Consider the following 25486-nt stretch of genomic DNA (forward strand, 5'->3'; position numbering starts at 1 on the left):
AGAGTTTACAAACAATCAAAGTAGTTTAAAAAGTGAAAACATTCAAGCTTAGGAGTATTTCCTCTGAGCATCTTCCATTCAACAACTATGTATTTACTAGGTATAAAAAAGGGCAACAGTAGCATGCAAGCTATAAAAAAAAATGACATGCACAGAATATACTATGGTTTATCTAGCATTTTCATACTACAATATTTATTTGACTAAAAGCTGAGAATAAGGATGATCATTATTTTAAATTCATAAAAATGTGGGATTTTTTTTCTAACCCTTGAATATCTGATGGACTATCTTAAAGGACACATTAAAGTCCCTTTAAAAAACTGTTAAATTTAAATGTCTCAAGCCCCCTTCAGCACAGTCATTTCAAAAGGACACTATGGTAACATATAATGGACTGCCATCAATAAGCGGCTGAATTTGATATGATTAGTGAAGAACACAGATTAACTGCATCTACCTTTACAACTTCAGCAAAATACTTTAATAAATCCTAATATGTGGATCCTTTAATGTATCCACATATCCTGCACAAGACAGAGACTGTCTGTTGGCTTTTGTTTTAGTCATGAAGCTGAATTTCTACTAATGCAAAAGTGACAGATAATCCACTTTTGATGTTAAACTTTACATGTATATATATATATATAATATATATATACACACATACACACTATATATGAAAGATACATAGATATACATGTACAGATATGCTTCATCTACTTTGATTTCAGACTCAAAGGTTATGCAGTACAAGTATTACTCTATCTCAAAAGGACAATTTATCACCTCCTATTTACTGGAGTGTCATACAAGAAATTAGTTAACTAAGTGACCTGTTCAATAAAGCTGTCATATTCTAAAAACATACAGTGAGGTTTATTGTCCTGATACCTTAGCATGAAGTGAAAATTAAGACTATGTACAGGAGGTTCAATACAGAAAGAGCCTGGAAACACAGGCCTCCTAAGCTAACTTCAATAACATGGAACATTGTTTTGAGGCATCACAGCTTACTCTGGAAATACAACTATTTCTAAACATCTTCCTATAGATTACCAAATTTAGAAAACAATTTAAACTCATGGAAAAATTACTGTTATTTCTGACTTGATATTTAAAAGAAACTCCTACGGAAGTGGGAACATGTATTGCTGTTTAGTATAACAAATTAAGTCTTCTATCCTAACAGTGTGTAGAATATGAAGGATACAAATCTGAATAAGACACTATCTCTTCTATGTCTGTCTGTGGAAAAGACAGACAGAAATACACAGCTTCAATAAAATCTGCCAAGTGCAAAAAAGTTCTGTATAGTCTGTTATAAAATAAAACAAAGCACAAAGAAATATTTAATCAAACAAGACTTCCTGGAATAACAGAAGAAATAAAGCCTTTTTCCTGAGGCCTATTTCTATCTTGAAAGACTCAACTTTCAACTGCCACATAATTATTCTCTAATAGGTTCACTGGTTAATTTATCCCAAGACACAAGTGAAGGTATTTTCACTTCTCATACTCTTTGGACATCTTGGCTCTGAATGAACCTAAAGGAATAACAATGTATAAAGTTCAAAAGAAAAATACTGAATGTACATATATTGGTACATATGGTCTAAAATACAGCTCATCACACAGAATCATCAAATCAATATAACTAAGAAAATATGCCAAAATCAAGTAAGCAAATTTAGACACGTTTTTATTATCCAATCACTTTTCCTCTACCACAGTGACAATATTCATATAATTTTACTGTTAACTTTTACATTTAAGTTTTACTTAGGATATAATTAAAACTACTTTCACTAGGAACCTGTCAACTGATGATAATAACAACATTTGAGGGTTTACTGAGTGTTAGGAGTTATCCTAAATTCTTTACAACTCATTATTTAATCTTGAAAACAATCCCATGTGCATGGTACTATTTCCTTCCCATTTTAAGATGAAGAAACTGTGTCAGAAAAAGCTAATTAACTTGTCCAAGGTTACACTCCTACAGGCAGCACTGGCAGGTTCAGAACCTCGTGATCTGGCTTGATACTCTTAATTGCTACCTTAATACGGACTTCCTAGTGACAACGGAATGTAGAGAAAGGCATCGGGGAAGGGTCATTAGACAACTCATCTATTTAAAAAAAATCACAGTGATTATAAAGTATGTTGGATAATTTAAACTTTAATATGGAAAAAATAGACAAAAGTCACAATGTTATAAAACTAATTTCTCCTTACTGTCTAAAGGGCCTGTGGTGTAGAGACTAACAGGTCACAATGGTACTCGTCCCTTCTCATCAATAACAAGACTCCCAAAAGCTGGTAGGTACAAAGCTGCAACAGCAAAAGTCTTTTTTTTTTTTTTTTTTTTTTGGTTTTGGTTTTTCTCTGGTACCAGGAACCGAACTCACGACCTTGCGCTTGCCAGGCAGGCGCTTTTGCTGCTGAGCTAAATCCCCAGCCCCAGCAAAAGTCATTTTTATTGTTCACTGTGACCATGTGTGTAAAGTCTGGTCAACACGATCAAAAACAAAAGTGATACGTGCAATTTCTGGAAAATATTGTTCAAAGGGAAAGCTTATCTTTCCTTTATCCTACTTGCTGGAATGGTGGTTAAACAAAAAACCAGCATTAGACCAAGGTCTTACACTGGATTAAGCAGAATAGAACAAGATAACTTAGCTCTGTGAAAGTCATCACTCCGCTTTGGAAGTACAAGTGCTTCTGTAAGACAAACTATTTTATTTAAGCCAACTGAGGTTTCTGTTATCCCAGGAAATCCTAACCTTTCAAATAAAGTTCTCCAGTGATAAATTCCAACTGCTTTGTAAATTATTTTAAGAAAGTATAAACTAGAATAACTTCATAACGGTTTTAATGTAGCTATAAATAATAAGTATATACTACTTTTGGAGACTTCTGCATTAAGATAACTATTTAATAAAAATTTTTAAAATATGTATTTCTAGGAGTCAGTGATAAACCATAGAGAACCTATACAGTATCTTAGAAATTATTTTAGTCTATTATGATTTGGAATAGCAATTGACATAATACATAGATAAAAAGACTTCATTCGTATTAGCCACTTCATATGCAAATTAAAAGTACTTAGAAATATGAGAACTCAATACAACGTATCACTTGTGTAGATAAACTTATCCGGTTTACATATACAGCAAAGATCTAATCCCTCATCAGTTACAATTTTAAGTGCACTGCCTCTTTGCATTTTTTCCAATCAGACTTACTCCTAATTTAGGATATTTCTAATTTTAATTCGTTCTGCTTGAAATGCATTTGCCCAGCCAGGTGAGGTGGTATGGTGTATTGTGAAAAGCTGAGGCAAAATGATCAAAATTTGAGGCCAGCCTGGGCAACCTAGTGAGACCCAGTCTAAAGTAAATAATAATAATAAGGGTTGCTAATGCTGGGTTCAATACCCCTCTCTCTTGAACACACACGCATTGTAAAGCTTGCACCCCTCACTTACCTCAGATTTGCAAGATGTTATTAACAGACCATCTTGCCCAAAATAGTAGCTTCTTTCTTTTTCTAACCCATAACATTACATGTTTATTCTCTAACAATTTCTAGTTGTCTCTCTTTTTAAAAACAGAAGATCTAACAAAGGGCAAGAACTTTGCTCTTTTGTTCTACGCTGTATTTCTACCATTTACAACACAGCCTAGCATATAATAGGCTCTCAAATATTTGTTGAATAGATTAATCAAATATCTTATTCCATTATGTAAATCATAGATTCAACTACATGTGTATGTATGCAGGGCACAAGATAGACAATCTCAAAGTAAGCAGAACAATTACAGAAGAAGCCTTTATTTTGCTCATTTTTCAAATCTCTTTAGCATTCTGCAGGAAAGGGGGAGACTACTAACATTCTAAGACTTTACTCTTTGGCGAGATAAAACTTTTCCTTCTCCTCAACTATTTTCTTTAATGAAAACTAATTCTCACTTAGCTCTGCTTTCATTTTCTGAAGTTTAAATTACTCAAGGTTAAGGATGGTCTGAAAACATTAAATGAAAAATTCCAGAAATAAATAATTCTTAAGTTTTAAACTGGGTTTGCTCTGAGTTGGGAAATTATCGTACTGGCCTGCTCCATCCTGCCCAACGTATGAGTCACCCCATTATATCCAAGCTGTATATGCTACTCATCTGTTACACACATAGTGAATTGTATCAGTAGTCAGACTGACTGTCTTGGGATGTCACTGCTCATACACAGGGCTCCACAGAGGGTCCTTAAGTGTATACTCTATGTATACACAAAAAATGTACACCAAAGCCCTAATATTCATTGTTAACAATAACTTCAACATATTCAGTGATAAGAAAATTGCTAAAAAAAATGCCATGCATTCTACCAACACTTTTAAAGAGAAAATTAAATATTTAAGTCACATATTATAATCACAAAAGTCTAGAAGCCACATTAGTTAAAAAGAGGCAGTACGATGCAGTAGATAAAAATACAAATTCAAGAGCAACAAGTTTCACCACTTAAAAGCAGCTGAAACTTGGATAATAGTTGCTGAAAATAAATCACAGGTTCCCAACTGTAAAATACATGTTAGTTGTGAAAATAAATGATACATATATGCTAAGTTACATAGGTATATTAAACACACACATCCTTAATTGAAGATAATTAATGCTTCTTGTTTGCTTCCAATAAAAGCATTGCTCCCACTAGTTTGGTACACTCTTTCAATATTTTAAAATCATTTACATTTCACCTTTACTTCTAAATCCAATCAGAAAAAAATGTTCACACTGTATCTGGTAAAATCCACTTAGAATGTGGTCATTACCAACCTTGAATAACTCCAATCTCTGCTCAGATCCAAGGGGCAGGACAGTCATTCCTGACCTCATTCCCAAATCTCAATGCATGCCTCATAAAAGCCTAAGAATAAGATCATACAAATGTAGAAAAGACCCTTAGATCCAAAGTACCAGATCCCAAGAGAGCAACAGAATCATTCCTTACCCACATCTAGTGAAAACCACCAATCAACTTTAGAGTCCATTGAAATTAGTCTACTTAACTCACCCTTAAATCAGGATCCTACCAGATTTTTGTCATCTAACACTATTTAAAAATTTTCTGACTTTTACCTAATCAATACTACAAAATATACTATTAAACACTAAGGAACAAAGAGTATCGAGAGGTTTTGTTTCAAGTAAAGTATAATCATGAAAGACGACAGTAACAAAAGGTTAAACATAAGTCATCAATCGTCTGGTAAGATGATAGCTTATTATAGTTCCTGCTATAAAACATGCACCTAATAATCAAAACCTTATCTGCATGCATAAAGTGGCACAATGAAACCCAAGATTTTGCACACAATATGTACATATATGTGTGCTATATGTACACACAGACACACACATACACAAATATATAATACATATATATATGAAAAGATAAAAACTGCACATCATCGAAAATAAGAAAAGTCAGAGGAACCATGACAGCGATGAAGATCCTTAGATGTGACTACCTGTGATGTGCTGTCCTAGGCAGAATTCTCAACAGCAAAAGGTCATTAAGTAAAAACTAAGGAAATATGAATAACAAATGGATTTTAGTTAATAACAATGTAACAGTATGGGTTTGTTAGTTGTGATAAATATATCCTATTAATGGATATCAACAACAGGTGAGAGTGACTGTGGGGAATGTGAGAACTCTACTATCTGCGCACCTTTTCGGTAAAACGTGGAAAAATGAGTTGAACTAGAAATTCTAAACCTTTTCATTGTGTAAGTATTTTAAATGAAAGTAATGGCAACAGGAAGAATAACAAATGAGCCATCCAATAGTAACAGCAGCAATGATGAACTGGTATAAAACTTAAAAGTAAGTTAGCAACATAAACCATCCTCCATCTGCAGTGGTGGAGAAGCATAGCCATCAGTGAAAAATAGTATTCAGTGAATTACTTGAGATACTGACATTCAGTATAAATTATGTGAGCTAACTCCCCCGACTGCAGGTGAGTGTAAGCGCTGTAAACACACTGAAGCTCGTCTAGGGAGGATTCCACAGCTGGTAAGGCAGCTGCATCAAATGCATTTTCATGTTAAAATAAATGTCACAAATTGAAGAGCAGCTATATATGTCTAGAGCTTCCAAAATAATGTAAGTAAATTTATCTTACAGAAATAAACAAAAACCTGAGTTTTATTTAAAAATTAAAATCTAACTGTCCCCCTACAGTGGAGTGGTTGTACAATTATTCTACATGCATCAATACTACACATGATCATTTTTAAAAGTTGCAACAAATAATATGAATATGAGTTACCACGAAAAAAAGGTTTAATCATTTGACTAATAATTAACTGAACTGTCCCTATTTTCTTAATATTATGATAGATTTTGATTCAAGGTAAAGCAAAAGCAGATATGGTCATTTACCCACAGCACAGCTTCATTTCAAATATTTATACTGAAATATATATTAAAAAAACTATAATACTATACCTGAGTTAATTAAGTAAGAAAAATAATTAGACTAAAAAAGACTATGACTGTCTACAAATTTTTAAACAATCTCCCATGGTAAGGGTCAAAGAGTCCCGTGAGGGAGGCTGACCGGGGACGCTGAGACTTCTCACTGAACAGAGGACAGCACACACTCACTCACCTCTCTGGCTGTCTGGAACCCCTAAAGTAACAGGTAAAAGTTTCAGAAAAGTGTAACTCTGGCGGGACAAACAGGATTTAGCACGATCAAGGAAGGACCATGTTAAGAATTTTGTGAAGCTGTGATGTGAAGGGTTGAGTGCTAACTCCATAAAGCAAAATATCACTGAAAAGGAATGTACGGCAGTAAGAAACAAGCCATTTACTCCCCCCAGTCACCTGGCCAGGCTCAGAAATAAGCAGCTCAGGTTATCACAGGGTAGATGTAGCATTAATTTTTAAAAGAACCAGAGATACAGCTGGTCACCTTTTGCAGTGAGGCCTAAAGCTTCTGGACAAAAGACTGAAGTCATACGTCCAGATCCACTTCCCCACAAGGAAAGAACTAGAAATAAACACTGCAAGGGTCCATCTGATTGGCTTATTGCAATCACTACAAGTTAATAACCCCAACCTCATATGTGGGCTCTAAACATCACTTCTATATCTTACTTTTAAGTATGAATGTAAAAATGCAAAGTATTTCATCAAAGACTCTAACCTGAGGGAAAAGACCAGAGGAACTTAGAGGAAGCCTAGATAATACAAGGTGTTGAAAAAATAATTTTCAAATACTATAATATCCTCTGAAGAAATAAGATCAAACAAGAGTAAGAAGATACTATACAAAACTTCTGAAAATTGTTTTAAAAGAGGGTCTTCAAAATCAATCAGAAAAAAAATGTTGAAAATAAAGCCAATGATAGATCTCTTCAAAATTAAAAGAAAAGAAAAAACAATAAAAAGTAGGCAAGCAGAAGAGTATAAGGAATTTAATATTTGAACAAGAATTAAAAAAAAGTAAATGTCAAAAAGTACATTATTAAAGAAAAATACTTCGAATTTCCATGAACTAAAGAAATGAATATATTTAAAGCATCCAAGGGGCTGGGGATTTAGCTCAGCGGCAAAGCGCCTGCCTGGCAAGCGCAAGGTCGTGAGTTCGGTTCCCGGTACCAGAGAAAAACCAAAAACAAAAAAAAAAAACAAAACATAAAGCATCCAAATGAATGTTCAGCTCAATCAACCAAAAGATAAATAAATAAACCAGGCTTATATGTATATACATACTTCAAGACCTACATTTCATTATGATTTAACTTCAGAGCCACAGGCACAAAGAGATCCTAAAATTTCTTAGAAAGAAAACAATTAAAAATAAGACAATCATAGGACTAAGTAAACTTCAGAATAGCATTAAACTGAGAGTAGCTCTAAAGTTAAAAGATAATGAAGCAATGCCTTTAATATTCTCAATTGCTACTACATAATTTCATACCAGTGCATCATTATTTCTAAGTAAAATGTTTTTATATATAGAGGCACTCAAAATTTATGTTCCATTGGCAAGAAAGTACTGTAAGACAGACCTAACAAAACAAAGGTATAAACTGTCAAGGAAAAGGACACTGAGGTCTAGACAGATTTCTCGGCAAAAAGGGATTCCCAGGACTATAAAGTGCTAAAGTGACAGCTCTGGACTACAAGAAGGATGATTCTGGAGGCAGGAAAAAAAATCTGGATAACTACATGATACACTGTCATCTACTTCTCTCTAAAGAAGCTTCAGAGCTCCATAAATAGATTTTGTCATGAATTCGTGATAAGTACTTAAAAACTAAGCTAACAAATCAGACAAAACAATGTTTAATTTCAGGAGAAACAAAGTCATATGAAGAAGAAAATGGTATAATACAAAGTAGCCAAGGCTGATTTATGAATATTACTTGTATTATCTTAGTAATACAATGCCTGAACTAAACAAAAATAAACGTACAACCATTCTGAGAGGACAGAGTAGGGGCAGTGTTGAAGATGTTAAAGCCATAGTAGGGTATCAACATATAGTAACTAAAATGTAAAACGTACAAAAGTATATCGCTTACAACTACATGAAAAATCAGTGAATGAAAAAGTTCTAAGCAGCTGCCTCTAAGATCCAAGAATCAGAAATAGAAAGATGAAGTAGAAGAGGTATTTTTTAAAAATATTAACCTTATGGTACTGTTTAACACACACACACAACTAATTTTTTAGAAAGTTAACCAAATTGGGGAAAAGGTAAAGATCTGAATATTCAAGTGTTTTAAATTTACATAGAAAAATAAGAGATTGGAAAAATTATACATCAAAATACCAACTGTTCTTATTTTAGTTCATGGGATTATTGATTTTAGAACTTGATCATTACAGAAATTTCCTTTAATGAGTATCACTTTAAATATTTAGAAAACAAAAAATGATTAAATATATTTTTGAGAAAAAAAGAGACTCTCAGATATTCTAAATTCTATATTCTTATAATCATAGGCCTGATCATCCTAAGTGCTTGCTTTTATCATTGAAATTTACATGTAATAAACATGTTTTGTTGTTTTACTTTCCACTTAAAAATAAGAGTCATAAGTACATATTTAAAGTCATGAGAAAGTTCTGAATGAATACAATTATTAAAAAATCACTACAGTTTTTCAGATAGGTTTTAATTTTTAAAAATGAAAATTATAATGTGTCATAATTCAAATCACTTATCAAACCATTCAAAAAGGCCTGAAAGAAATAATGCTTAATTATGTCCTTAACTTTAGTAATACTGTTGTTGATAAAGACACCTACATAAAGATAAAAGTCTCTGCTCATGATACCATATTTCAAGCAAATTTTCTAAACCAAGAACTTTTACAGTCATATTCTCATAATTTGGTTGTTAGCAGATACTGTCACTGATGACAAAAGTTAAACCCCTATAAACTGCACTTTCATTAAGACAAACTTAATTCTGAGTAGCTAGAAGATAATGTGTGAAGACCAATCAAGTCAGTGTCAGAATACATTTAATAAAATGTGCAACATTTCTTCTCTATTAAATATGTTTGAAACTTAATTGTTTTTCTTCTTACTGAAGCCAGTGTTCACTAGAAAAAGAAAACTGAAGAGTAAAGAGGAAATAAATGTAAATTTCCCCAACTTCTCTGTGAAATAAATGGAAACTGTTTACTTGAGAAATGAAAGCCAGGGCTGCAGCTCAGCGGTAGAGCTCCCGACTAACATGTGCAGGGCTCTGGCTTCAATACCCAGAAGGCAAAAAACCAAAGGAAAGGATAAACAACCACCTTTCTTGAATTATCATTCTAAAAAGACACTGTAGTACAAGAAACTATCCCTTATCCAAAATGCTTGGGACCAGAAGTTTTTGGGGGGTTTTGATATTTTTCACCACATTTGTTCAATTTTGGAACAGCTGCATGAACATACTGGCTTATCTTAGGGAAGGGATTCCCTAACCAAAAAGTTCACTTATACTTTAAACACACTATCTGAACCCCAGCCTCTAAATGACTGTGTGCAATATTGTTAGGGTCCTTGCCTTTGAACTGTGACAAGTCAAGAAGAGAGAGACGAAATTTTCTACCTGTGGCATCATGTTGGGACTCAAAGTTTCGGAGTTGGGGGCACTTTGCGTTTTGGAGTTTGGGACTAAGGAGGAGTGTGGTAGTGCCTTGGAAGAGGAGAGGACAACCGTTGGCAAGTATATCAACGTTCGTTTTATTTCCTAGTTTGCTATGCTTCAATACACGTACTAAACTTTCCCAATTTTTCATAGCTATCTTAGCCCTTGCTCTCCTATATCAGAGTTTCTCCAAACTACGTTATTTTTTCAGTTTTTATTTTTTATCAGTACATGTTTCCAATATATACTGCAGCACACAATGGGTGTGGGCCTAGAATCTGCAAGGTTAAGCTGCTCTCAGAGTTCACAATGTCTGTCCAGCTCAAAGGTTCAGAAGTTCCAAAGTACAAGTTCTCACAAAGGATATCAAAAAGTCATACCAGCTATTTCGTAACTTCGTATTTCAGACTTACACTCAGAGAAAACAGAGGGAAAAGGGGAAGAAAAGAATTTGGTATTACCACAGTCACTTCACATCTTACAGAAATAACTTATTTCGTCAGGGTTAGGGTCCATAAAACTAGAAGTGTTTCTTACACTTCCAGTGTTTCAGGAGTTTAACAATCAGTAATTAATAAAAATGACCCTATATATTCAGTGATTCCTAGTATACAAAAGGTTTTAAAACCACTCACTTCTATATATACATGTACCAACGCCTCCCCCAAGAATATAACCATTATGTGCTGCAAAAGCATGTATAAATAAAAAAGCACACCCTTCTAAACATTCACTGGCATAAAATAACATTCGAAATCCTTTTTCTTGAATTTCCTCTAACTGTTCAGGGTGTAGAGGTGAAGACATTATGACATTCTGAGACAGATCTTTTCAATAACTGCTATATAAACTATACTACAGTTTTCAAGTACATTTTTATGAGTTGAAACAATTTTTGTCTTTATATGTTAGGGGAGAGGATAAGCAACTTTTGGTAAAAATGCTCACACAGTTAAAACCTTTTTACAGCTTGAGGCAGGTGGGAAGAGAGCTTAACAACAATCTGTGCTATTTGTTTGTTTTAAGGGGCAATGAACTGACACAAACATAAAAAGATCATGGATTATTTAAAACAGGCTTGCAAATGTACAAGTGTAAAATTGCAGTTCTATACTTGGCAAAGTGCAATTTTCTTTAACCATTAAGAAAAACTCCGTATTTGTTCTTTCCTTGAAAAGAAAAATATTTTGCCTAGAATCAAGACAGTCATCAGAAAGTAGAATGTTAACTGAAAGAAAACACTGCAGAATAAATAAAGCAGATCGCTCAGTGCCACCACTACTAAGGGAAGCGTAACAGTGTGTTAGTGTTTGCACTCCAGAGGGACGACAGGCTTGACTGAGCCGAGTCGTCCCAGCCAGCGTCAGGGGGCCCTCTGTGCTGAGACAGCCTCCTCTCAGTTCCTCAGCCGAGCACCCACCCAGGCTTCTGCACGTGCTGCTCCCTTGGTCAGGTCGACATTCTGCGCCCGGTACTTTTCCATCAGTGTGTTGCTCAGGCTTCAGGTCTCAGCTTCTTTACTCCACATCAAATACGGTGCTTGCATGTTTCGCTTCTCTAAGGATCTCCTACTCTCTCCCTCCACAAGAGTGCCTGCACTAGTTGCTCACGCACTGTGCTCTGTGGAGCCTGTCTTTCCCCAGTAGGTTACACATTCCATGTGAGTCTGTTTCACAAGATGTACAGCCAGGATCCCGTGAAAAGGCGGGCACAGTTAGTGAATAAGGTGCAATCACCATACCACCGTTGGATGCTATCACTTCACCTCTGTATAACTCCAAGACTAGGCCCTTCCCACCTGCAAGGATGGGTCACACAAACCACACTGTTACGCACTGGGGGAACCTTACTAAAGTGTACAAACCACTGGGTGCAGGGAAATGAAAACAAATAGTTGAGAAGCATTTGGGTGGAAGTAAGGATGACAGAGTGCTTCTACTGGTAGTACAATCACTCAGTTTTCAGTCAGGCAGTACCCTGCCACTTTCTTCGCACTCCACATGTCTATCTGCCCACTTTTCGTCTTGGTGGTGTGCTCACCATAACTCCTTTCTCTTTTCCTTTTCACTTAAAGTAGCAACGAATGTGAATACACAGCTCTGCCTTTTACCACTGTAAAAGCAACCAGCCTCCACAAGGGCGTCCACCATTCCTGCCGGCGGCCCTCACCTCTCCTGAGTAGCTCAGCTGACCTAGCCGTTACAGGATGCTGTGGGAATGGTGCTGTGAGGCCTCCGAGGCCAGGTCAAGACACCGAGGCACTCACACTGAGCTGTATCACTGCACAGGTATGTTGTAAGAATTACAGCAGCCCCGTGGGGAGGCTCACGTGGCAGTGAACTAAGTTCCTCTGCCAACAGCCTACACTAACTTGCCAGCTGCCCCAGCGCACCTTTGTGGGAAGGAACCCTCCGGCTGACCAAGCTTGCAGATGACTGCGGCTCAGCCAGGTGACTACTACCTCAGAAGAGATCCTCAGCCAAAACTACTCAGTCAAACTGCTCCCAAATTCCAACCTACAGAAATCACGTGAGGTGCTGAATACTTATTGTTGATTTTAGGCTGTGAACTTGTGGGGAAATTTGTTTTACAGCAAAAGATAACTGACAAAGATTATCTCTCTTTACTCAAGTTCACACAGTGTTCTACAAATGTTTATATTAATACAAAGAGACACAAGAAACTCATCTTTAAAATTTACTCCCAATTTATTTCTCCTTTTTCATTAAATCCCATGAGAAAGATGAAGGAAATGGCTCGTCTTTAAAACAAACTTGGAAAAGATTTGAAAACAAGATTCAAATGCTCATCCTTGGAAAATAAGATTCATTTTATTCTGGGAAAGAAAAGCTTTTCTGAAAGGGCTGGAAATATGAGAAAGGGAGGAGAGACATGTGAAGCGCTGTCCCACGGAACAGCATGGGAAGAAGGGAAAAGAAACTCCCGCACTAACCCTGCTCGTGCTTCCCTCCACTTGCTATCATCTTCCTCTGGCAGATGCTACTGAGATCAAGCCCAAAAACGCGCGATAATCAGGGTGTGGGAAGGAAAAATGTGCACATTATATGACACTGCAGGAAGCAGAGGCATCTGTGCTATTAAGAAAAGGAAAAAAAAATGTACGTGGCAGCACTCAGGCATGAAGGTAATTTAAACGTGTATACGATGGGAATTTGTACAAGCACCAGTCTTACTCCTTTTATTTTATGTAGCGGTTTCTTTGATTTTTTTCTTTTCTTTTGACCTTGTCATAATACACATGGAACAGAAAATATGTCAATCAGAAAAAGAAATTTGTCACCATAATGCTTCTTAAAGCTGATGCTGAGCACGTTTTTCCTTTTCCCACAGCCAAGGGTAATTTTTCTAATAAAAAAAGTCTGAATTCCCTTCAGAATTTAAAGAAAATATTACTCTTTTCCTTTTGCTGTCCCCTCTCTAGATTTTCCTGCACTTTTATAATTACCCAGTCTAGGAAGAAGAAAAACTGAGTAATTAAAGTTGTAACAATTCATATTTTCTCCAACATCCAAAAACACTTTTAAAGGAATACTGAAGTAACACCAGCAACAATAGTCTTAACTCTACCTTGTACTGGAATTTTTAAAAAGAATTTTCTTTCTAGACAAGGAGATAAGCAGAAGACACTTAATAGTTGTCAGTCTATTGTTGAACAGTGGCTCCAAAACATATACCACTGGCCCTGTCAGTGTAACAGTGAGAACTAGACACATACAGAAATTCCAAAAACTCAAGCTGAGTTTCAGAGAGAACATAAAAGCCTGACGTGTAATTATGTGAGTTTGTAAGGAGAATTACCATTAATATACATCATTAGTCACCACCTATAACCTTGCAGTTTCTCAAGCTTCTTAAAAGGAAAGAATCAGAAAGACAGGGAAGTCTTCCACAAGCAAAATCCAGAAAAACAACAAAATGATTAGTTACCTGACTACTATTATCAACTTAGCTGCATAACACCTTGCTACCTACACTGAATTCTAGAATTTGCGGGCTAAATCTTTTACGAGAATTCTTAACTGGCTTTGCAGAATTAAAAATGCAGAAAGTTTACAAAGCAGTTCATGGTTTTGATTCTTGAAAAGTTCTGAGCCAGAAACAACCTGGTAAGCTATTCCTGAATTCCTGATCACTGAAACTGTGGAAGGTAGTATCTACTGTTGCTCTGAACTGCTAAGCTTTAGGATAATTCACTATGTAGCAGTACATAACTCATTTTCTCTTTCTTCAAACTGACACAGTTTGCTAGATTTTCACCTTAAGGTAATAAGAAATATAGTATAAAGAAATGTAAAATTACTATGTTTTTACTTATATACACAGAATATGTATATATGAAACAAGTACTTTAAATTTCTTCAGATACCATTAACCCTTAGTTGACACAGGTGCTATTCAGTGCTCACTTTGCTATTAAAACTGCTAAGATAAGCAGACAGGTTAGAACACATGTAAAACTGTTTTAAAAAGTCACCTACCCTTGAGAGGATCATGCTCTGCTCTCATAATATCAATAAGGGAATTTTCCAGAGAGTGCATATTCAAGCTGTCATACATTCTACTTCGATCCTGGAAGAAAAAAAAAAAGACTTATGATCTATGCAATTTTTTTTCAAAATATGGTTAAATACACTATCTAAATTCTCTTATATAATAGAGCATCTGATTAATTTGGTACTACTAGTCAACTTGTATTCCAAGAAAACACGAACAACTGAGGATCACATGAGCTACAATGTCTTTTACCAGGAAACAATGTTTTCAATACAGTTATCTCCAAAATAAATACCGAAAGTAATCTAATTTCATTTGAAATATTACTGTAATAGAGTAAGATATTTTATCATTCTCTATAAAGATTCTTGAAATTTTATACACCCTGAAAACATTTATGTTGTTTAACTTGTAAATTTTTTCTCACATATCTAGAAAGACAGACGCTGGCATTGGGAAAGTAATTATCTAAGACAAAAAAGATTTAATTCCATAATTGCACCATACTTTAAACATCTATCAGACATATTATTTGACTTAGTCGTCTGAATTTCATAACAATGAATGCATAAACATCTTATGCAGTAAAGATCAAAAGCAAGAATACGAATATCAGAACAAAGACTAATGCCTCAAATATTTATATTCAAATCAGTCTCCACAGTGTTCCTACATTGTTTGCTCTGTGTTGCAATCCTTCCTGCCCCAATCCTCTCCTTAGTGAACATGCTCTCAGCTCACTAAGTTTCCTGCTTCACCAAGTCTCAGAATAGTTTTGTTTTGCATTGTCAGAAGTCATGTGTTCAGCCCCTTAACTTGCTTACTACAAAGCATTTGTTTCTTTACTGCCCACGAGTTTATACTGTATTCTGTTCAACACATACTCAATACATGTGAGAAAATATACACGGAAAGCTGTCACAGCAAGCTGTGGCCCCTGCTCTCCAAACAGCCTGGAAATCTTTGCCCTAATAGGTCAGTGCCAGTCCCCACCCATTTTTGGGCATGAATATGCTTGTGTATAAATTTAAATATATGTGCACGATGTGGGGACAGGATAGGCTCTTTTAAACTCAGCAAATGATTACCTCTGAAAACAGAAGGGGAAGAAGCAGAAAACTAAGTGGGAAAAAGGTGAACACAGAAAGCAAAACTAAACACTTAACCTGAATCCATGTGCTACAAGAGACACCATCAGTCACTGGAATTATATTTGGTGTACTATTCAAGTGGGCGTATACATATTCCGCCCCCCCCCCCAATAAAATGTTTATGTTTTCTAAAAGGTTCGCAATCCAGAAGATTCAGAATCAGTGTTTTAGAAGGCTGAAAAAAGAAAACCTAAGAAGTTTTCCCAAGAATATGCTCATTTATTTATCCTATTTTGATGTTTAAATTATGGTTATAAGCATTATAAAGCTTAGGTGTCTGAATCAGTCCTGCAGACTAAACAAGGTGCTATGAAGGAATTAAAAAGGGTGAAAAGTAACACTGAATAATGGAAAGAATGCTAGACAGAACTGAACTGGTGCACACCCCTGTAAGTCCAGTACCCTGGAAGCTGAGATGGGAGGATCACCACAAGTTTGAGGCCTGCCTGGGCTATGTAGTGACTTCAACACCAGCCTGAACTACACAGAGAGATTCTGTTTCAAAAAACCAAGCTAGACAGCAGGCTCTTGCTCCAGCTTTATTACCAGCTACTGTTAGTTCCCTGACTGATTTTTACTGAAAGACCCTAGAAGTGTAACTTGCTATATTACAGCTTCTTGCCTCTCTGTGTCTCCAAACTTGAGCATGCTCCAGAATTATCTGAACAGCTGGTGAACACAAGTACTGAGACACATCCACGGTCTGATTCAGCAGCCCTGGAGTGGTGCCTGAGAGCTGCTCACTTCAAACAAGTGCTCAGGTGACACTGTCACTGCTAGCCTATAGACCACACTGTGGACTGCAGAGTTTTCTGATGCTGTAAATCACTAACCCTCCTCAGGCTCTGGTCCCACCTTCTCGAAAGTAACCCGATCAGACTAGATCTTTAACAAAAATTAGAAAAAGACTGAAAGCATTAGAAAAATAAATGAAATAAAGCTTGACCAGAAAAGAGGATGGCTTTGCGCAAAAATGACCTATCATTTTGAGAATCTGCAAATATTTCCATCTTCTGTGTGTCTGTTTTACTATGCTCAACTAATTTGATTTTCCTGTCTCTCAAATGTTTATTACGTGAGTACTACTTTATCTCTCCCATAAAATACTTTGTAAAAATGTGTGAACTGAGTCCTAACAAGGCAAAAAGTATTCTTTTTAAATGGTAATTATAAAGGACTATAAAGCGTCTCAAAATCCTTCAGAGACTAGGAAGCCAAATGTTATCTGACTAAGTTGAGGCAAGTACTAGATATTAATGTGCCCTTGATATCAATGTCAAATTTCCAACCATGCAAGAGAAGACTATTATTACATTCAAAGTTCCAAGATGTATTTAAAATAAAATTATAAACAGTTATGATAAAAATTGTTCACATTAACTAAGCAAAGGCAAAGCTCTCCAAAGGTATGATGTATCATATAGGTTCTAAGAGTGTATTATAAGTACTTTTAGAATACTTTATATTTTATATACCCTAATTCTTGGAAATGATATGAGATATATGTATTACAATTCACACCTATCTTTTCAGGTTCATGATTCTGAATAGAATTATCCTATGCCAGCTCTTCTTCAATCTATGACCTTAGTTAAAAGTGACTATTAATATCACCCAAATGATATTTCTCAAGGAACCTTCTTTCTCTGGGGAAGGGCAGGAGGCACCTTCCATTTGCAATGCAAGATGTATCCCCTTGCTCTAGAGTGCAATAATATTTTGAAGTAGTTTTATATATACTGTTAGTGGGTCACAGACAATATTTTAGGCATGAAAGCAAAAAGTCTTAGGGAAACCATCCAACAAGCATAAGTACTGTACAATCAACTCAAGAGTTATTACTCAAAAAAGTAGCATGTATTTAAACTTTAGTTTAAATACCTGTGTCCAAATGAATCTGAGATGGCCACTTATAAGGTCCCCTATTTTTGCTCTTATCTTAGATCTTTGAATACTCCTACTTTGGGAGAACAGCAAAGCTATTTTAACTATTTGCTTAGTTATACTTTCTTAAACATCAGCTGCATCCCATATGATTTTTAAAGCAGCAAACATAAAATAGCCTAGAGCAAGTAAGTCATAACATCTCAAAATCACCCTTTGAATGTAATGAAACTTGTAGGCTCGTACACAAGCAATTCCATTAAGTAAATCTGGGAGACTGAATTCTGACTTCTAAAGAAAAAGAAATAAATCTGGCTATACAACAAGGATGTATTCTTCTGAAATAAGAATATTTGAAAAATCTGTGTTCATGAAAATTGCCATTGGTTTAAAAACTAAATGGAAGTCCTTTGGCAATTTTAAAGGAAACGTGAACACACCAATACTGATCTGTATTGATGTGGAATATCACAGCAATGCTTCTTCCCACTGGTTGTATTTTGAATATAATTAAAGAACTAAACACAAGAGAGGAACATAAGGAAGTGCCCACTACTCGAGCACATACACAAGAGCCTATCTTCTTTTCCATGTACAAGTATGAAAGTCTCAAAAAAGTATGTTCCTGTAGTTCGTCTGGGTTAAGAAGCATAACCTATGCAATGCTTTCTTGGATAAAAATACTGAACGTGGGCCACTCTTACATGCTTCGTTTCTTGTCAGGTGATGTTATGGCCCCAAAAGCCTCCCACGCTCCTAGGCGGGGTGCTGGAGGAGGACTGAGTCCTGGTGGCCTATCACTGACTCACTGTCAGGAGGTGGGGTCTGCCAGGAGGTGCTCGTCACTGGAACCTGACCTGGAAGGGTCTGTGTCCTCTCCAGCTCCTCCTCTCTCTGCTTCCTGGCTGCCACGACAGGAGCAGTTTTCCTCCACCCTGGCCCATCCAACATGCTGCTTCTGTGTTTAAGCCTGAAATTCTGAAACTGAGCTGAAGTAAACCTCTCCTCCTTTAAACTGTATGTGTTAAGTGCTGGGGATTGTGTCTCAGTGACAATACAATGACTAAGACACGAGAGTTAAGACTCAAATGATATGTTTAAGCTATCTCCAAACTGTGACTTATCAAAATATTGTAATAGCTTGGATATTAAATATTGGCAGGACATACCTCCAACTAATTCAAAGTAGTTTGTGTGATACAGAACAAAAATCTAGAACTGAGTCTTTTGCTGTTCCCCCAATTAGGGACAGGCCGATGCACATACAGGCTTTACACACTGTACTGTAATTGCTCACTGTTGTTCTGTTTACAGTAAACTGCTGAGCCATACTGTCATGGCTGTGTCTACATGTCCTCTCACAGCCCCTTGCAGTCATAGGTGGGGCTTTTTCAGAGGTGGCTGGATCTAGAGTGTGTAATGCTAGAACTGATTCATGGTGCAGTGCTAGGATCAAGGGCACTAGGATTAAGGGTGTGAGTGCTACCTGCCCTGAGTAGCTTGGATACGATATGAGGGATAGAAAGAGCTGCAGCTGGCCCTTGCTTGTTTTGTTACCTTCTTCCCACCAGGAACTCTTTCTCCTCTTCAATGCCTGACTGCCACAGCACCCTGCCTTGGAGTCAGCAGATTATGGACTGAAACCTCTACAAAGTGTGAGCTAAATAAACCTTTCAACCTTTAAACTTGTGTGTTGGGTATTTTGCCTGAGCAATGAGAGAAAAAGTAACTGAGACACGTATACAAACTTGTAAAATAATATTAACCTCAGTTAAAAGGATATTTACTGTGACTTGCAATATGTAAGTATTAATGAATAAAAATACTGTAACCTTAATAGCTAACTGAAAATTAAAGTAATTTAGAAATCACATTTTTGCATATTTCTTGCAAAAGTAACTACCTAATACTGTTTTAAAGTAAATTCTCAATCCAAAATTAACAAATACATAATAATCATTTTAAAGTCAGAAATGTGCATAAAAACTTACATTTGCTTTTAAGAAGTTTTGAATCTGAAAATTTCCCACTAATCTTACTTAAAGTAAGAAATGTCAACTCACAAAATGTGACTTTATAACAAATAAAACTACTTCTTTTCCATTTATTGAATTCAGTTACGTTTTCAGATCTTGGTATAGGTTAAGGCTTGAAGTATCCAGGCAGGAAAATTAAAACCTCCCTTCTACAAATTAATATATTCTAGACCTAATTAATTTGAGAAAAAATGGATAAATCAACAGTTTAAATACTGTATTTGTTAGCAAAACTACAAGTATTAAAATGTTGCATATGATGACAAAAGGTCAGAAATAGAAATAATATCAGATGTTTGGGTGCTTATTATTTATAATTTTAAATTTAATTTTGCTTTAAAATGTTTGTGTTTCAGCATTTTGAAATACCAATTCAGTCTGTAGCAGCTGCTGCTGTATTTTTAAGAACCTCAACTTCAAATACCTCAACCTTTTATGGGAAGATAGAAACAGAACAAATTTTGTGTAAGATCCCAGAAGGAACTCAAAGGACCCAATGACATTACTGTTAAGACTAGTAGGAAGGTCATAGATTACTCCTTCTGCTGCTTGACACCGTTGCCTTAAAGCATCCCTACAAGAACCCAAGCCCCTTATAGTCTTAAAAAAAAAAAAAGCCAGAGAATTAGGATGAGGAGTTGAGAAACATGGCAAAACAGAGAAAGCACAGAACTAGCTGAAAAGGAATTACTATGACCTAGTTCAAGGTTCTTCTTTTAGAGATATGGAAACTATGACCCAGAGGGATGGAAACCTATGAACTAGTATCATTCCACATTATAGAGATTTTGAGAGGAAGAGGAAGAAGATCTAAGTTTCAGACCTTTCTCTAGTTTACTTCCCACTACTATCTTCAACTCCATTGTACTATACCTATGTTCAGGGGGCCACAGGAAATGCTAGTATTCCAATAGTCTACCAAAAAATGTATCTTTAAGCACCAAAGTCCTTTATCCAAAAATAAATTTACAGAAAACCTTAGGCTGTAAATCTGGTCAAAGAGAATAGCTTTGACTGAAGTCTAACTGGGAGGGAGGGCATTCTTGTCAGGTAGCTGTTCCCTGGCCAAGTATGAAAACCTCCCTTTTGTTATCACGTGTGTCTGCTCTCTCGCTACACTCCAACAGCTAAAGCTATTTCAGTAATCTAATTGTTCAACATATGCCCCTGCCCCCAGGACCCAGACATATCCTACTGCTTCTGCACATACATGCAGAATAATCAGGTCCTGTCCTCTCTAAAAATACTTGCCTTGCCATTTTCAAATTAATCACAATGATTTTCCTTTCCTAATACACAACCTCCTTGGTATTTTAACAGTATAAAAGGATTACCACAAGTAAAAATGTCACTAAGACAAGTTAGCTGGGCCAGAGTAAAAAAGAGAATAGAAATAGCCTAATAGTTAACATATTAACAAGATAAAAATTGTCAATTATACTACTATTTCTAAGTGGAGACACTGACAGGACAACTTTGGCAAATAGGCAGGACTTGTCTAAAATAACTCTAAGAGTTAATTATTGAAGTTAGGACTTAATCCTCTAAATCAGAATGTTCACAAATGTATTATTAATCTGCTTACACAGTCTTTACTTTTAAAATCATCTCTTGCTGTTAAATTGACTGAGAAAGAGCCTTAGCTAAGGATAACAGTTTCATTCATTTAACTCAGAGAACCTCAAGTCTACACTCAGTCAAATGTAAGGACTGAGTTTTCTCTCTCCTACAGTAATCCTCATCACCTGGCACCCAGTACACATTCAAATGCAGTCTGCAGGAAGATAGCATTTTGCAACCACAAGGCTCTTGAAGATACATAACTGAAAGCACAATAATAAAATTTAGAATAAATAAATATTATACCCTGAAGTTTTTACAAAGGTGAAATACTAAACCAGGACAGGGCTTTTTCAAAAATATATCCCGAAATGAATACAGAAATTTCAAGAGAAGGGGCTGGGGATTTAGCTCAGCGGCAAAGCGCCTGCCTGGAAGTGCAAGGTCGTGAGTTCAATTCCTGGTACCCGAAGAAAAACAAAAACAAACAAACAAGAAAAAACAAAACAAAACAAAAAAAAAAAGAAAATTTCAAGAGAAAAGCTTACTGGAAAGTTTTGTAAAACATGACCTTAAGTAAACAACGACTTTGTACCTAATTGCAAATCATTCTTAAAGGAGATAACAATCTGTTTAGTTTGACTGATGTTTAAAGTCAGGTGCTCTTGGGTGTATGATTAATTCCTTTTTCCAAAAACATTTATTCGGCTTTAGAAATATAAAATGATTACAAATCATTTAAATTTGAAAATGACGATTTTATATCAAGTAGTGTAAATTAGGCGATTTTTTAAAACATAAATTGCTTCAATGCCCACTTACATATGCTTAAGTAAGTATAATTGAATTGCAAATGATAAAGCCTATTCGTAATGTAAATACTAAGCTCCTAGCCAAAACCCTGAGAAATATACACTGTGCAGCCTACCTGGTCTATTCTGGATGTTCCGGCTGCAGTGCACCAACTATCTTGGAGGGAATCTGAGCCCCAAGCTGGCAACTGCAAACTAGATCTCACCTTCAATAGCATAGAAGTTTTCATCAGAAATGAGCAGTTCTCCTCCCCACACCAACCCCCCCAAAAAACAGAAAGAAAGAAAATAATCAAAGTTCTTCCTATCTTAAATTTCTGTTCTATCCTCTGAAAGTTTCAGGGAACATAAAATTTCACTTGAAATAGCCATAAAGGAACCTCAGCAAAATATTAAAAGACGTGAAAACAACAAGTCTAATCACCGTAAGTATTAGACTACATTTGGACAAAAATAGTCATCAAACCAGTGAAGACAAATTTGAATTAGATATAAAAAAGCTTTAATATTTTAACATTACTGTGCCAAAATTACAGCTGTACTAAACATATTCTAATATACAGACAGCTGATCATAAAAAATCTATGAGTATTACAGTTACATAATATTTTAGCTTAGCTATATTATAAGAAAAGCAAATTTTGGTGATCTCCTAGAGCTTAATAAAAGACAATTTTAAGAAGCTGCTAATTAAAAGCTTCAATCTTTATTTAAGAAACACAAAAAGTTTCTGTACATTTTAGAAAGCCTGTTTTCAAAGCTTATTCTGTCTTGCGTGTCATTTTTACATTCTCGATTTCTTCCTGTGTATTCTGCTCTTTGATAATTAAAATATATACTTAACAACTAGAAATGTATTTTTCAAAACTCTGTTAATTGTACCGTACTGCTATCACTACTGCCATCACCCAACTTCCTATTTTGAAAGGTTAACATCAGAAATAAAGCTGTTTACATACCATTCTTACCTGTAAGGGTAAGAGTGTGTTACTATTGTTGTCTGTTCTGAACACATTATCTTCGATCCAAGACTTTGGAGTCAGTGATGGAGTAGAGCGAGTAAATTTCGGCGGTGCTATGACATTACCGGAGAAGGGCTTCTTCAGTGGAGATATCTGATTCATAGTTCCTGGAATCCCCATGTTTCCGGTTCTCCGATGATCTCTGCCATGCATCGCTCCCCAAGACATGCTTCCTGTGCCCCAGCCACTGCTCTGATGGTTGCTCCAAGGAGACTGCTTCAGAAGAGGCTGGGGAGAACACATCTGCTTCAGTCAGAGGCTCTAGGGAGTCTAGAATTCCAACTCAGCCTTTACACCTGAGCTACAAATGTCAGTGACCATTAAAAACTGAAATACATAAATCAACAGCATATCTGAAGTAGCTTACAAATAGTCACAGGCTAGAGATCTTCCTATCTGAGGTCCTATTCATTTAATATTGGGCAAGCTTTCCTCTTCTTATCTACATATATTTCACAGACACAGAACCATGCAGTTACTTTTTTCCTACAGGAAGAGTTGCAAAGATTAAAAAAATATATACTTTTAACGTATTTTTAAAATAAATGTTCCAAAGTGTAACATAATCTACATTGTAATCTAAATGCTATTATATTCTGCAAGCTCTTGTATATTAAGTGGTCTTTCTCAATTAAAATATTCCAGTTACATTTGTGAAAATTTTAGATCTTCGTCTTCCAAAACAAGTTGTACTATTACAGTCTGTCCTATGAATTAAAGATGCCTTTCAAATTAGGGCAGTATAGGAAATCTACCTTTTTTTTTCATTCTTCATTCAATTTTTAAGGTGTGTCATTCTAGTTTTAGTAGTTTCTTTAAAAATATTTTTACTTCACTGATCCATGAACCGTTAAGCAATTATCTGATGGTACCCATAGGTGGATCCACTGAGATACATTGCCAATAAACTATGGACTTAAATATTCAAGTCTCTTAAAGTCATTTTCAAAAGTAAATTATATTTCAGTCTAGAACCTATGGCATGAAAAACTGTCATCAAAGAATGCAAAACCCACGTCTACAGCAGTTTTTTCTTTTTCTCAAGGAAGAATACATTGCTAGGAATTCTACTGGCAATGAGTTAACACGCTTAACAATCTTGTGCAAAGACTGAGCCAACGGCAGTATTGTCACTCAAAATCAATAAATAGGATACTCTGAAAAATTAAACCTTCTTACAAGATCATTTTTTAGGACGCTGATATATAATGCCTTTTTAAAAATTTCTCAAGTGCTCACACAGTCATGAACATACACTTTCTAAGCATAACTAAGGGGCCATGAACAAATCACTCCGTGCATGAGGGCCTTACTTTCCTTATTAAAATGGCTCAAGGCTCAAAGTTCTCTTTCAGTGATCTAAAATTCCATAAGAAAGCTGTGTGATCTCATAGGGCCCACGGTGAGACTCATTTTTTTGTCCAAAAGCAGACTGCAGTTAAATATGGATTATGGTACATGCTCTGCTAACGTTTTATATTATGGCTTTAATACAAAATTACCTCTAAATTTCTGTGGAAGTTTCGAGTTAAAAAAATGAAAACCTCCAGGCACAAAGCACAGTTGCTCAAGATCACCTAAACCGTGGTAAAGTAGAATATTATCTCAAAATTTCAGCGTTTTCATCCTTACAGGTCACATTCTCTTTACGCAGGGAGAAACCAGTGAAGAAAACAGTCAACAAAAAACTGTTAACTGTTACTTGGGTGAACTAAGACAGGATTCACACTTTACAAGGTTAACCCCTGAAAACCGGTCAACGGAAAAAGTTCCACGAGTTAAGCAAGCACCGGTTAAGGTCAAATTCCGTTTCTCTGTCAATCCTTAATCGTGGAAATGTCCTTAAACGAATTATCACCATAATACATGCTGACTTGATCTTTAAAAATAAGCTCTTTCAACGTCTATGATCCACTCCGAGGTCACCTCAGGAAACCGTACGGAGGATCACTGAAAAGATCTTGAGTCCGAAAAGACTCGGGTAAACGCAAATCCTGCCCGCGATATCCCATGACAGGTCCCAGTGACAACACGCAACCCACCACTGCCTTCCCCAAGGCGAACGTCGGTCCAGGCTGTCGCAAAGTCCCCAAGGGAAACACACGACCCTGGACCCTGGTGTCCTTTGGTTTTTAAACCCACAGGACCGCACCCAAACGTGAAAAACCACAGAAACCAAAGCGATGCCCACCCCGGAGGACTTCGACCTTGACAGCCGCGGACGGCGCGACGCGCTCCCGCCCGGGCAGAGGCGCAGGTGACACGGCGGGCCGGGCGTTGGGGCGACCCGAGCCGCGGCTCCGGCCACCGACGGCGGAGGAAGCGCCAAGAG

General features: G+C 36.2%; 1 protein-coding gene across 1 annotated transcript in view; it reads right to left on the bottom strand.

Moving 5' to 3' along the window:
• Cpeb2 (cytoplasmic polyadenylation element binding protein 2) overlaps positions 1-23382 on the bottom strand; it is a gene marked incomplete at its 5' end in the record, with an annotated part of 53411 nt that extends 30029 nt beyond the window's left edge. Inside the window, 3 exon segments of the mRNA XM_013503330.1 lie at positions 14674-14764; positions 22249-22338; positions 23101-23382. Coding sequence (XP_013358784.1) covers positions 14674-14764; positions 22249-22338; positions 23101-23382 — 463 coding nt within the window.
• Positions 23383-25486: the final 2104 nt, after the last annotated feature.

The sequence above is a fragment of the Chinchilla lanigera genome, unplaced genomic scaffold, assembly GCF_000276665.1.
Source record: "Chinchilla lanigera isolate Chin_1 unplaced genomic scaffold, ChiLan1.0 scaffold00079, whole genome shotgun sequence".
In the NCBI taxonomy this organism is placed as follows: Eukaryota; Metazoa; Chordata; class Mammalia; order Rodentia; family Chinchillidae; genus Chinchilla; species Chinchilla lanigera.